General features: G+C 45.0%; 1 protein-coding gene across 3 annotated transcripts in view; it reads right to left on the bottom strand.

Moving 5' to 3' along the window:
• Nucleotides 1-1,044: 1,044 nt before the first annotated feature.
• Nucleotides 1,045-15,189, bottom strand: part of ahr1b (aryl hydrocarbon receptor 1b) — a 75,840-nt gene continuing 61,695 nt past the window's right edge. For 2 of the 3 annotated variants that reach the window (XM_021608872.2, XM_036983015.1), the window contains 5 exons: nucleotides 14,825-14,934; nucleotides 8,760-8,901; nucleotides 6,285-6,788; nucleotides 4,805-6,053; nucleotides 1,176-1,465 (listed from right to left, as the gene is read on the bottom strand). In XM_021608872.2, coding sequence (XP_021464547.2) covers nucleotides 1,313-1,465; nucleotides 4,805-6,053; nucleotides 6,285-6,788; nucleotides 8,760-8,901; nucleotides 14,825-14,934 — 2,158 coding nt within the window. In that variant the 3' untranslated portion in view covers nucleotides 1,176-1,312. Of the gene's footprint in view, nucleotides 1,466-4,804; nucleotides 6,054-6,284; nucleotides 6,789-8,759; nucleotides 8,902-14,824; nucleotides 14,935-15,189 lie in introns of all 3 variants that reach the window. The other variant, XM_021608871.2, reaches the window with a different exon arrangement.

Below are 15,189 nucleotides of genomic sequence, written 5' to 3' on the forward strand. Positions count from 1 at the left end.
AGTGAATCAAGTGAGCTAGTTCAGGGGTACAACAGAATTGTGAATCTCCCGGGGGTCCCCAAGGAGAGGTTTGAGAACCACTGTGATCGATGACCATGATGGAATCACTTTGGGCCCTGTAAGAGAGGAAGCCCATTGAAATGATCGTTCTCGTCACGTCAGAAACCGCCGTTCCCATTCCTCTGCATCGAATACAGTTTGTTTAGCTCAATTTCATTTCAATTCAGGAAATCAACTTAAATCCAAATTTAGTTTTTTCCTCAAAGCTTTTCAATGAGGAATGATGGATCTGGAATTTGCTTCCTGAATTTAAGCTGTGTACTGCTGTATTCCGGAACTTAATTTACTGAGCGATTTCATACTGTAGCCGGTCAAGAAAATGCTTCGGTTGATTTGAGTGCCATTTAAATAAATACACATCATTATACTGGTAATGTAAACTTCTTCCAGGCTAAAATGCAGCATGAAAATAAACACCAAAACGGTCAGCCCTTCCGCCAATCTGCTCTTCCTCTTCATATTTGGATGCCATTTGACCATAATATGGTATCCGTTTCACATATTCAATCTCAATAACATGCAAGAGGACAACCTAAATACTCTTTTACCAACACACAGATCACCAACACCAAAATGATAGGCCTGAATCAATTCCTCTTCATCTCTGTGGGCAGATGACACAAAACACAACACACAGAACAGAACACTTGTAACCTACCTCACAATAATATCCAGACGCCCAGCTCCTTCAATCAATCAGTGTCATCATTCTTCATAATGAATATTCATCTCCATCACAATCCTTCTCCATCCTTTCCATACCCACATTCCCTCCTTTAACAAGTTACACTGTATTGAAGCGCAGTACTGTAGCACTCACAGTCTTAATAATCCTGGTCAGAAACCGTATTTTGTACACCCATAAAGAAAAACACTGATATTCACAGTGGTGAAGAAATCACTGCTCTCTCAACCAACCATACCCTTCATAAAAAAAATGTGTAACATGAGAAGATGCATCCCCCCCCCCCCCCCCCCCCCCCCCCCCCCCCCTAGAGCTGTGTGCCAGTGGGGAAACTACTGTCAGAGTGCAGAGAGACACTATCCTGAGCTTTCACTGAGTACGGAGTCCGTCGAACACAAATGAAATGGAGAGAACGTTACATAGAAAGTCGTAACAACCATAGTTCAGTTTAATTCTTATTTTGTTTCTCCTCTTCTCTTTATTTTTTTACGCCCCCCCCCTTGTCCTGATAAAATGGTCCAATGGTCTCTCTTTTCCCTGACATCCCCTCCGCCCCCCCCCCCCCCCTCAGAGGTAGAAGCCAGTAGTCTGTGGGTCTGGCAGGGTATGTAGGGCGTCGGGCTGAAGACTGTCGCTGGTTGTCTGGCTGTTCACATTGGGCAGTAGACAGCTCCCTGTGTAAGCCACGTTGGTGTCGTTGAGGATGCAGCCGTTCTCCATCTAAACACAGAACAAGAAAATATAATTGGAGCTGTATAGGACACAACCCCCCCCCCAAAAAAAAAGACTATAATCACTACACTCTGTTCTGTGGCGTGGTCATTGACACTAATCAGTTAATATTTTACTGCAGTGGGCTAAATCAGGGTCTTCGTAGTCTTAAACACACCTACATTGAAACAAAAGTATACACCTCACACACATGGTTCTGGGCTTAAACAAAGACGACAACTGTACCATGTCAGATATAGAGTTGAAATGTATTATATTGAGTTTGCATCCCAATATTACACACACACACACATCACAGAAGACTGTAAAAATAACAAAAATGTTTGACATAAAAAGATTTGTGGGTTTTTAGAAATAATGTTTATTAACAACATTCTACCCATGGGGACACTAGGTCATTTGACTACAGGAAAGGGCTACTGCAGGTCAGGTCAGCCAGAGAGCGGAGTGGAGTGGAGCGGAGTCACACACACACACACACGGCGGTAGACTGGGGGCCTGCAGTCATCAGGACAGAGAACACATTACATGACATTGAGAAGGGACTAAACCATGTACTGCACCAGGGTAGGATTACAATAGGACCAGGCTACTGACTAAACCTCCCCCACAGACAGGTCCTGTACAACAAGATAGAGCAGCTAACTGTAGCATGTAGTAGTCGCTCATATACTAGCTAACTACAAAAAGTAGCATATCCGCCAAACCAACAGAGTACTGACACTGGTACACACACTGAGCTCCACTCTCTATACTCCAAAGGTGTGAGTGTGTACTTTGTGGCTTCCCTGTATGAGGGAATCCTGTGTGTGTGGGGGGACAGAGTGTCTGTTGTGACAGCTCCTACCATCGGCCTAATTGTAATCCTGTTTAGTGGGCCCTAACTGGATTAGCTAGGCATCATCCATGTAGAAATCCTAATAGGGCCACCTTATATAGGCCCCCTATAGGGGCAGACCAGCAGGATACTGAGCACCTGCAGCAGGACAAACCCAGTCAGGTTAAAGTAGGCCAAACTCAACTAATCTCTCATTCTCTCATGCTACTCCGTCCCAAATCACATCAACCCCCCCCCCGGGAAACAGCACCCCCTGTGGTGGGATGTGACACCACGCGTGTAGGCACTCACCCATGCGCGTACACAACATTTCCACACATTCTTCTGCCCCTGTATGTATTAGGTAACGATGATGGGCAAATTGTAGGTCAGGACAGCTCATGCTTGACTGACCAGCTTGGCTCTATGTTCCTCTGGGGCATGGTCGCTGACCCCGAAAGAAAACACAGGAAAGGCGGAGTGGGGCGGGGGCATGAATGGATGCCGGTCCGGTTAGCGTTCGCTGCCTGGGAGCTATAGCTCTCATTGTGGGACTCAACCTTGTTCTATTCATTACCGTTCCTCACCGTCGTCTCTCTCCCTCCAAAGAGACCAAACAACTCTATCGTTCGTTACCCTTCATGGATCTTGAAACATTAATTTGGCACAATAACAAACAAGGAGAGGAAGATGGTGTCCAGCATGCAGAATGGACTGTGTGCTGTACTAATGAGCAGAGCTCTATAGTCCAATTTGTCTTGGCCCCTGAGGCCTTGTTTTGACTGACTGGGCCCCTTGTGTCCCTATATGACAGGACTACTGTACACAGTTACAAAAGGCACGCGTTGGTCCAAATCTCATCCTTGTCGCCAAATATACAGAGAGGCGTGTTGTGCAATTAAACTGAACGTCTTCACTTCAGATCAACATGTTAGTAACTGGTACAAACTTGTGACACTCACATCCGTGCACGCACACCGCGAGTGACACTATTTAAACTTCTTATGGCTGGGGGCAGTATTGAGTAGCTTGGTCATTGCTTATCGAATATACAGTGTCTATGGGGTCATATTGCACTTCCTAAGGCTTCCACTAGATGTCAACAGTCTTTAGAATCTTGTTTGAGGCTTCTACTGTGAAGTGGGGGCGAATGAGAGCTGATTCAACCAGAGGTCTGCCAGAGTGGCATGAGCTGATCACGCTCGCTCACGTGAGAGCAACCTGCATTCCATTGCAATTCTAAAGACAAAGGAATTCTCCAGTTGGAACATTATTGAAGATTTGTTTTAAAAACATCATAAAGATTGATTCTATACATCGCTTGACATGTTTCTATGGACTGTAACAGAACTTTTTGACTTTTCGTCTGGACCTAGTGCTCAAGCCTCATGAATTTGGATTCCTGGGAGTGCATTCTGATGAAGATCAAAGGTAAGTGAATATTATAATGCTATTTCTGACTTCTGTTGATCCACAACATGGCGGGTATCTGTTTGGCGTTGTTTTGTTGTCTAAGTGCTGTACTCAGATTATTGCATGGTGTGCTTTTTCAGTAAAGGTTTTTTAAAATCTGACACAGCGGTTGCATTAAGGAGAAGTGTATCTATAATTCCATGCATAACAGTTGTATCTTTTATCAATGTTTATTATGAGTATTTCTGTAAATTGATGTGGCAAAATGCCCGGATGTTTTGGAACTACTGAACATAACGCACCAATGTAAACTGAGATTTTTGGATATAAATATGAACTTTATCAAACAAAACATACATGTATTGTGTAACACGAAGTCCTGTGAGTGTCATCTGATGAAGATCATCAAAGGTTAGTGATTAATTTGATCTCTAAATCTGCTTTTTGTGACTCCTCTTTTTGGCTGGAAAAATGTGTGTTTCTGTGACTAGGCGGTGACCTAACAATTGTTCGGTGTGCTTTCGCTGTAACGCCATTTTGAAAATCGGACACTGTGGTGGGATTAACAAGTTTATCTTTAAAATGGTGTAAAATACTTGTGTGTTTGAGGAATTTTAATTGAGATTTCTGTTGTTATTCCTACTGCAGTCGACGCTTAAGTTGACGGAATCATTTCAACAGTTGACTTCATTGCAGTGCAATCCTCAAGGATCAAAGCTACTCCGTGTGAGACCTACTTCTCCTGTCCATTAGTAGACTCTCCACTGCCGTGACCCTTGCTCTCCACACATCTGTTTACATTGCATGTCTGTTCACATCAAACTATCTTACGTTGAACTATAAAGCAGCAGCGGAAACAAGCCCGAGGCTGGGGCTTCCCATGCCATATTAGTGCCTTCACAGAGAACCATCGCTTTCATGACATAGACACGGAGCTTCTAAAATGCTGGGTTGTCAATGACTATTAACAAGACAGTCCCACAAACAACAAGACAAATAAACATACAGTCACAGAAATTCCCCAAATATTACACAAGAAAAAGACATTAGGTCGATGATCTATCGACGAGCATCTTGCGTTATTCTTTGACTCTTACCTTACAGAGAGTGGCATCCTGGGAAGCGGGGCTATTCAAAATGCCGTAGGCGTCCAGAGTAGGCATGGTGTGTTGAGGCTGTGACAGCCCCAGGATGTAATCTAAGGAGTTCTGTGTGGTGGAGTACTGAGGGAAGTAGGTGGATGGGACCTGTGGAGAATGTTGTTTGTGATGCACCAGATGGTCTGAGGGGTTAGCGGTCACCCCTCCTTGTCCCTGGTAGTGACTTATGCCCCCTACCGTAACCCCGTTCATGACCATGCCCACGGTAGTCAAATCACCCATACAGTAATCCGTGTGAGAGACCTCTCCTTCTGTAGTGTGTGTGAGGGTGTCCGCGTGCCCGTTGGGGTAGGAGACGGTGCAGGCTCCATTAGCTCCATTAGCGGTCAGTCCCAACTGGTCGTCGTAGCTGGAACTCTGCCAATCGGGATCAGGGTGCACCCCGTTGAGAGTGGCACTGCTGTTGCTACTAGCCTTCTGCTGTTTGAAATGACACGGAGATTGAAGCTGGACCTGTAAGTGCTGGTTGTGCTGCTGCCACTGGCTCTGAAGATGGATGTTGTTCTGGTGCTGGTGCTGTTTGAGCTGCCCGGCCCCGTGAAGCCCCAGCTGGGATGTCTTACTGTTAACCAGGGGGTGAAGACTTTGGCAGTGGTCATTCATCCCCGCAAGCATATGCTGCTGCTGGGGAAGCCAGTGACCATTATGGACCAAGGTTAGTGAGTTTGTGTGCTGCAGGGTGTCTGGCTGGCTTGGCGTGGGGACGTCCGTTTGTGTCGGGGGCCAGGGGTATTTTTCCAGAACGGGTTTTACTAAGTTGAGGTGCTGCTGCATCTGCTGGGAGAGCTGCACTATGGGTGGCTGTTTTGGTAGTCTGTGAGGGGGTAACATGGGTTGAGGGGCAGGAGGGTCAGTAGCTTGGGGGTGGAAGGTAGAGATATGCATAGTGGGGGCAGCTTGGGTATGAGGGTTAAGGATAAGGGCAGAATTAAGGATAGGGCCAGGGGGATGGGTTGTGGTTGAAGGTGGTGGTATGGACACGTGACTGTCCCCACCCTGGCCCTCCTCGGTCTTGTTCTCCAGCGAGTCGTGGATGTAGGCGAGGATCTCGTTGTTGGTGAGCAGGTCGTTGAGCGAGGGGATGTAGTCCGGATCCATCTCCACTCTGATCATCCTCTCATCCAGCAGCAGTAGCTCCAGATCCTCTGCGTTCAGACCCAGGTTCTCCAGAGCAGAGAACAGCTCGCTGATAGGAAGACATTTACTTTATTTGACAAATTCTAAATACACAGAGCCATGGGAGTACAACAATGCAAATAGAAAAAACCCCATCTGAATTAAAAAGTCATTATCAGAAGGGTTAAAGAATGGAAAGCTTGGGCAAGACTGGCTTTACATTGGGCAGTCCAATGGTACTTTACACTCAATTAAATTGGAAAATACTTATAAAACATTATATGCAAAAATATACATTCACCTGTTAGAGCATGTCTCGTCCCCCTCCAGAGACAGTGAGTCCAGGGTGGCGAGCAGCGGGTCGAAGCAGGACGGAGGCTCTCCGTTGTGGCCAGTGGAGATGGTGGTAACCCCGTTGGGCACAGAGCTCCAGCTCTCTCCCACACCCCCACCCGGAGGGCCACAGCTATAGTATCCACTGCTCTGCCCTTTCCCCTCACCTCCCTCACTAAACAGACTACTGTGGAAGGACATCTTGGGCTCGACGGCTGGTTGGCACACGTACACGGACTCATCCTGCCTCATCAGCGCCCCGAGCAGGGAGCTGGGGTCCAGTCCACCATTATCCTTCGACGGGTTCTTGTCCAGCTTGCCCTTCTTGGATTTGGTCTTGCCTTTAGCCTGGAGTGAGTCGGTGAGGCCGTGGATGGGGTAGCTACTCTGGTAGAGAAGGGCCTCGCCCGTGGCGAAGGTGAAGGGGAGGTGCATGGAACGCTTCCTCAGGTGCTCTCCTCCCTCCTCCTCCCTGGGAACGAGAGGATGGAGAGAACCAATCAGAACACACTCCAGCAAAGTTAAGGTTGCGTGTCCTTAAAGTTGGTGGCAGCTTCATTTAAACAGTGTGTTCCCAAACTAGGGGTTGTGACCCATGTCAGGTCGCCTGATATGAAAATGGGGTCGAGGGAGAATTTCCAAAATCCTGGTAAAAATGTTTTTTTTATATAAGATCTTTTGTCTCTCAAAATCATTGTAATGTGGGAAAAGGTCGCTCTTGACCGTTGCAGTTGATGAATGGCTAAGCCCCGCTACAAAACCACACACTCTTGCAGAGACTGACATTACCGGCCGCAATTGATATGGAGAAAACAATGTGTGGGGAAGCATAGGCACAGAAACTCACATCAAAACCTGTGTCAGACAACACAGAAACTAAAAATTGATGCTATAGCTGACTGAACGACTCAAACTCCCCACCTTATGCACTCTCCAAATGGATGTTAGCGATGAGGGACGAGATGCCCATACCATTGACTTTAGTTCGCTGCATGCCGTGGGATGCTATTCATGAGGACATATTGTTGTCTCACGATTGCCAAGCATGATATGGCACAGGGGATGCTCAATGTGCTGAAAAACAGATTCCATGGGATCGAATAGTGGTGCTTTTGCACAGATGGGGCTCCATCTATCGCTGGACGGCTGCCCGGGCCTCTGCACTTTAGTTATGAAAGTGTCTCCCTCTGCCATATGGACAACATTGGATGGTACACCCACTGAGCTAGAATGGATACGCCGAGAGCAGAACTTTGAGATACGCAGCAGGTAAATTCGATTGTGAACTGTACTGGGTTCACCCGTTCACAAAACTATGTGGAGATGTGGGATCAGAGCATGACAATGTTCTGTTTCACACCGAGGTTGGGTGGTTGTCGATGGGTATTGTTGAAAATATTTTTCAAATTGAGAAAGGAACTGTTGTCATTCACAATGGATTTAAAATTACAGACTTTGTTGACTTTGTGCAATGAAAAGAAAACGTGTCTTTTGTGCAATGAAAAGAAAACGTGTCTCCTTGCCTACGTAACAGACATATTTGGGGAACTGAACGAAACTGAAGGCAAGCATGCAGGGAAATACAAACAAATTGTACGGATGAGTGAACGAATCAGCGAAATCCGTCTGACTGTGATCCTGGGTCAGTTGACGTGCCGGTAAGTGAAATTGAACAGCTGATCGAGCTGCCATGTGACTGAATGCTGCAGACAATGCATTCACCGGTCACTATGAAGACGTTTTGGTTCTTGACTCCAAGGGAATACAACGCAGTCTCCCTCAGAGCATTAAAACTCATGGTACGCTGATTCAGTGCACTCATCTGCGTTAAAACCAAATATCGATCCAGGTTGGACGTGACAGGAGAGATGCGGTTCTCACTGTTGACCACGTCTCCTGACTTTGAGATGCTCCGACATGACATGCATCAAACACACCCATCTCATTAGTGGTGGTGAGATAAGATACATTATTTAAATGTCTTGACTGTCAAAGCCCCACATTAAAAAAGTAAATGACTTTTTTTTTTTCATATGGTGGGGGTAGCGAGAATGTTCAGATATCAATATGGGGTTGCGGGCCAAAAAGGTTTGGGAACTCCCGGTGTACAGTATACTATTAATGTGATGATATCTAATCTACTGTCCTCCCTCTGTCTCACTGGGAACAAGAGCAGGACGAGAAAGAGCTTCCCAGAACACTAGGGACGACTATATGGACTAAAGTCCCGAATACTACGGACTAAACAGCTCTGACTGTATAGAATGACATTTTCCGTTCACTTCATTACCTCATTGAAATCCTTCATGCAAACAAAGCAAAATCCCCAGTGCTAAATCAACTCTAGTGTCACATTTAACACTCAGAAAAGTGTTTAGGTTTAAAAATGTATTCAAAACATCATTGGGTTATGGAGGGGTGAAGAGGCTAAACCTGCACTTACACCAGGGGCCTCTGGGTGGCGATGATGTAGTCAGGCTTGCCGTTCTTGTAGACCAGTCTGGCGTTGGCTTGGACCCACCTCCAGCGGTTATCCTTAGTGAGCAGTCTGAACACCGTCAGCCCGCTCTCCCCTGTCTTGATCACTGGAATCACATAAGACACCGAGTCAGGGGGGGAGGGGGGGTGTATCAGAACCAATCATGATCATAACTGAACACAGGCAACAGTACGGTACATATGTGCACCCATGCATGGAACCAACCCCTACACACTCATGACGCTTACAAAAGCAAGTCTGCAGAAATATGCTATTTGTACACGTGTGAGTGTACATGCACCTATGCACGCAGGCACCACCGTCACACCTCACTCAGGCCTACCACAACATTATCACAAAAGGTTCTACAGCTGCACCATTGAGAGCATCCTGACCGGTTGTATCAACGCCTGGTATGGCAACTGCTCGGCATCTGACCGTAAGGCGCTACAGAGGGTAGTGGGAACGGCCCAGTACATCGTTGGGGCAAAGCTTCCTGCCATCCAGGATCTATATAATAGGCAGTGTCAGAGGAAAGCCACATTGTCAGAGACTCCAGTCACCCAAGTTATAGACTGTTTTCTCTGCTACCGCACGGCAAGCGGTACCGGAGCGCCAAGTCTAGGTCCAAGAGGCTCCTCAAAAGCTTCTACCCCCAAGCCATAAGACAGCTGAACAATTCATAAAAATCGCCACCAGACAATTTACATTGACCCCCCTTGTACACTGCTGCTACTCGCTGTTTGTTTGTTAGCTATGCATAGTCACTTCACCCCCACCTACATGTACAGATGACCTCAACTAGCCTGTAGCCCCGCACAATGACTCGGTACCGCTGCCCCCTGTATATAGCCTCATTATTGTGTTACTTTTTGAGTCTACTTGTTGAATACTTTCTTCTTCTTGAACTGCACTGTTGGTTAAGGGCTTGTAAGTAAGCATTTCACGGTAGTCTACACTTGCTGTATTCGGCGCATGTGACAAATAAAATTAGATATGTACACACACACTCTCCTTGATCCTTCTCCCAACTTGCCTATTGGTTGGCTTTGCTGTGTGTGTCGTGGAGTACAGCACGTCTCAGCTGTGCAGCTTTCCAGAGTAGGTTCATTGTGGTGAACGGACACAGGTGTGAGGCACTGTAGACCCATTGTTCTACAGAGGCTTGCAGTAAAGAGATGTGCAGACAGTGCAGATTTACACCCAATGTGTTCCCCTGCAGTGCTACTGAAACTCTTATTAGTGTGTCAGTTTCAGTGGCCCCTGGTAGACTTCAGATCTTTATTCCATTCCTGATATGGATATGTGGCCCCAGTTCACCACACTGCGGTACTCTGCTCTACTCTGGGCTTTGCACAATCTCCTTCGTAATCTGGATTATCTGTAAACATATTCTCCACTCTAACCATCCATGTGCCACACAGAGACACAGACGGGTTGGTTGTCGAGCAACAAAAACGCTGCATGCGCAACTTTGTGTCAGAAAAGACGGGGTTGGTTTAAATCGCTGACAACATGTAAACTAGATTTGGTTTCCAAATGTTAATTGAAAACATAAATTCATTTGCACAATGAGCGCTTGTCTCTCAAATACATCGTTAGAGTTGTTGGCTTGCTATCTAGCGATTTTTAAAAATTAGAATCGACATGAAATCAGTCAAAACAAGACATGGTATCAACAACAAGATAAAACAAGTCACCTACGATTCCCCACAAGGCAGCTTTTAGCCAGTGTTGCTAGCCATCTGACCGCTCGTCTTTTAGACACACCAACCTACTACTTTCCAAAAGCAATAAAAAGGTTGTGAGTCAAAAGTTTGAAAAGGCAGCATATACTGTACTGACATAACTCACTAGTTTATTTTCACACTTTCATTAAGCAAATTGTCCCCTCCAGTATTTAAACTCAAAAAGTTGGTGGAGTGATATTGGCCAATAACAATAATAAGGAATAACATCATGCTTGGTTTTGAGCTCACTAGTGTATTTTAACTATCATTAGGCAAATTGTCCCCTCCAGTATTTCAACTCAGAGAGCTCGATTTGTTATGTACTAGAAACTCAGAGAGATGGAAGGGGAAGTGACATTGTAAACTTAGAGAGATGGAGTTATACTGTATTTGCCATCAACCACTGAGCTGTAAAGAGCAGTATGGCGAGTAGTGATGCATGGTTAGAACAGGTTAATTGTGTCTACATGCTAATGTAATAGGTCTCGGTCTCTCTCTCACACATAGTTAGCTTACTGCACAGAATTTTGAAAATGTATTTATCTGTTATTTTACCAGGTAAGTTGACTGAGAACACGTTCGCATTTACAGCAACGACCTGGGGAATAGTTACAGGGGAGAGGAGGGGGATGAATGAGCCAATTGTAAACTGGGGATTATTAGGTGACTGTGAGGGTTTGAGGGCCAGATTGGGAATTTTAGCCAGGATACCGGGGTTCACACCCCTACTCTTACGGTAAGTGCCATGGGATCTTTAATGACCTCAGAGAGTCAAGACACCCGTTTAACGTCCCATCCGAAAGACGGCACCCTACACAGGGCAGTGTCCCCAATCACTGCCCTGGGGGACTGGGATATTTTTTAGACCAGAGGAAAGTGTGCCTCCTACTAGCCCTCCAACACCACTTCCAGCAGCATCTGGTCTCCCATCCAGGGACTGACCAGGACCAACCCTGCTTAGCTTCAGAAGCAAGCCAGCAGTGGTATGCAGGGTGGTATGCTGCTGGCAATATAATTAGATTGCTCTATGTAGTACTAATATACTTATGTAGTGTATGTGGACACCCATTCAAATGAATTGATTTGGCCATTTCAGCCACACCCGTTGCTGACAGGTGTATAAAATCACACACACAGCCATGCAATCTCCATAGACAAACAATGTATGTAGAATGGCTCGTACTGAAGAGCTCAGTGACTTTCAAAGTGGCACCGTCACAGGATGCCATCTTTCTAAGTTAGTTCGTCACATTTCTGCCCTGCTTGAGCTGCCCCGGTCAACTGTAAGTTCTGTTATTATGAAGTGGAAACATCTAGGAGCAACAACGGCTCAGCCGCAAAGTGGTAGGCCACACAAGCTCACAGATGGGACTGGCGAGTGCTGAAGTGCGTAAAAACCGTCTGTCCTCGGTTGCAACACTCTCTACTGAGTTCCAAACAGCCTCTGGAAGCAACATCAGCACAAGAACTGTTCGTCGGGAGCTTCATGAAATGCGTTTCCAAGGCCGAGCGTAAGATCACCATGCACAATGCCAAGCGTCGGCTGGAGTGGTGTAAAGCTCACTGCCATTGGACTCTGGAGCAGTGGAAATACGTTCTCTGGAGTGGTGAATCTGGGTTTTAGCGGATGCCAAGAGAATGCTACCTGACCCAATGCATCGTGCCACCTGTACAGTTTGGTGGAGGATAAATAATGGTCTGGGACTGTTTTACATGGTTCAGGCTAGGCCCCTTAGTTCCATCTTAAGGAAATCCATACAATGACATTCTAGGCGAGTCTGTGCTTCGTTTGGGGAAGGCTCTTTCCATATATATATTTTTATTATTAAAAAAAAAATGTTGGGGGTAGATGAGCTTTAATATTGCAGATAGATTGTGGATTCCATCAATGTAATTGTCTGCATGATTTCCAATCCCCCATATATTTTTTATATATATACACATACACACCTTTAAAAATATATTTTCCTTTTTATTTTGCCCTGACCCTACCACCCCTCTCCTAATTGGAGTAAACTAATGGACAACCCCACCTAGGCTTCTACTTCCAGGTTATTTATACTATATACAGTAGTACCAGTCAAAAGTTTGGATACACCTACTCATTCAAGGGTTTTTCTTTATTTTTTTTATATATATATTTTTTTTTTACAAATTTCTACATTGTAGTATAATAGTGAAATCTAAATATATTTAATATCTGAGATTCTTCAAAGTAGCTACCCTTTGCATTCTCTCAACCAGCTTCATGAGATAGTCATCTGAAATGCATTTCAATTAACAGGTGTGCCTTCTTAAATGTTCATTTGTGGAATTTCTTTCCTTCTTAATGTGTTTGAGCCAATCAGTTGTGTTGTGACAAGGTAGTGGTGGTATAAAGAAGATAGTCCTATTTGGTAAAAGACCAAGTCCATATCATGGCAAGAACAGCTAAAATAAGCAAAAGAGAAATGACAGTCCATTTTTACTTTAAGAAATGAAGGTCAGTCAATCCGGAAAATGTCAAGAAGTTTCTTCAAGTGCAGTCGCAAAAACTATCAAGTGCTATGATGAAACTGGCTCTCATGAGGACCACCACAGGAAAGGAAGACCAAGAGTTATCTCTGTTGCAGAAGATAAGTTCATTAGAGGTACCAGCCTCTAAAATGCAGATCAAATAAATGCTTCATAGAGTTCAAGTAACAGACATCTCAACCGCATCTGTTCAGAGGAGACTGTGAATCAGGCCTTCATGGTCAAATTCCTGCAAAGAAACCACTACTTAAGGACACCAATAAGAAGAGACTTGCTTGGGCCAAGAAACACAAGCAATGGACATTAGACCAGTGGAAATCTGTTCTTTGGTCCGATGAGTCCAAATTTGAGAGTTTTGGTTCGAACTGCCGTGTCTTTGTGAGAAGCAGAGTAGGTGAATGGATGATCTCCGCATGTGTGGTTCCCGCCGTGAAGCATGGAGGAGGTGGTGTGATGGTGCTTTGCTGGTGACACGGTCAATTATTTATTTAGAATTCAAGTCACACTTAACCAGCATGGTTACCACAGCATTCTGCAGCGGTACACCATCGCATCTGATTTGGGCTTAGTGGGACTATCATTTGTTTTTCAACAGGACAATGACCCAACACACCTCCAGGCTGTGTAAGGGCTATTTAACCAAGATGGAGAGCTGCATCAGATGACCTGGCCTCCACAATCAACCTCAAGCCAATTGAGATGGGTTGGCCCGCAGAGTGAAGGAAAAGCAGCCAACAAGTGCTCAGCATATGTGGGAACTCCTTCAAGACTGTTGGAAAAGCATTCCAGGTGAAGGTGGTTGAGAGAATGCCAAGAGTGTGCAAAGCTGTCATCAAGGCAAAGGGTGGCTACATTGAAGAATCTCAAATATATTTTGATTTGTTTAACACTTTTTTGGTGTTATTTCATAGTTTGATAATAGTCTTCACTATTATTCTACAATGGAAAAAAATAGTAAAAATAAAGAAAAACCTTGAACGAGTAGGTGTGTCCAAACGTTTGACTGGTACTGCACATTTCCAGACAATGCATTTTACAATAGTTATTTTTTGTTTGTTTTCCATCCTATCCTTCAGCTACCATCATCGCTCTCATCTATCGCTGAAGCTCATCCAGTTTGATTTCTATTTTGCTCTATAATTTTAACTGTGCTGTTTCACAAAAGTGCCAAACCTATATACATTTTACGGACACAGCATATTTGACAAGTTATCTTGTTGTTTTTAATTCCACCCTTCAGCTCCACTCAACTCCTCCCATCTCTCTTAACACCATCCATTTTTGATTTCCCTTTGCCATCCATTTTTCAACTGTGCTGTGATGTTTCACAAACGTTCCCTTTCCTGTTTCAGCATGACAATGCCCCTGTGAACAACGAGAGGTCCATACAGAAATGGTTTGTTGAGATCGGTGTGGAAGAACTTGACTGGCCTGCACATAGCTCTGAACTCAAATCCATCTTTGGGATGAATTGGAACGCCGACAGATCAGTATCCGACCTCACTAATGCTCTTGTGGCTGAACGGAAGCAAGTCCCTGCAGCAATGTTCCAACATCTATTGGAAAGCCTTCCCAGAACAGTGGAGGCTGTTATAGTAGCAAAGGGGGAGGACCAACTCCATATGAATGCCCATGATATTGGAATGAGATGTTCGACGAGCAGGTGTCCACATTTTTTTGTAGTGTACATCAAGTCTAATTGTCAAGGTACTGTTCTAAACCAATGTTATTTGGAATATTCCATTATTTTAAAAAAAGGTAGAGAAGTCATAGTAAAAGCCTTACTGCGGACGTGGTTCTCAGCACAGTAGAGCATATCAGCTGCATGGATAAACTGGTATCCAGAGCCTCGAACCCGGAGCTCAGCCTCGGTGTAGCCCAGCACGATCTTCCCCCTGCAATGCAATAACATTCACAAAAACACCCTTATTATAGACGAGACGATAATGCCTATAATAGACAACTGGTTGAAGCTCAGTGTTCAATTCAAAATCTCCCTATCATCATCATATGTAAATCAATATGACACAAATCTCAAAAGAAAATTTCAAATCAACTTGTAGGTGGTACACAACACACTCCCCGCCTCTCGTCGTGAGCCGTTCGTCCGTTACCGAGAACCCAACAAGTGATGAAACCTAGCTAGCTAC

Source organism: Oncorhynchus mykiss, chromosome 7 (genome assembly GCF_013265735.2).
Source record: "Oncorhynchus mykiss isolate Arlee chromosome 7, USDA_OmykA_1.1, whole genome shotgun sequence".
NCBI classification, from domain to species: domain Eukaryota; kingdom Metazoa; phylum Chordata; class Actinopteri; order Salmoniformes; family Salmonidae; genus Oncorhynchus; species Oncorhynchus mykiss.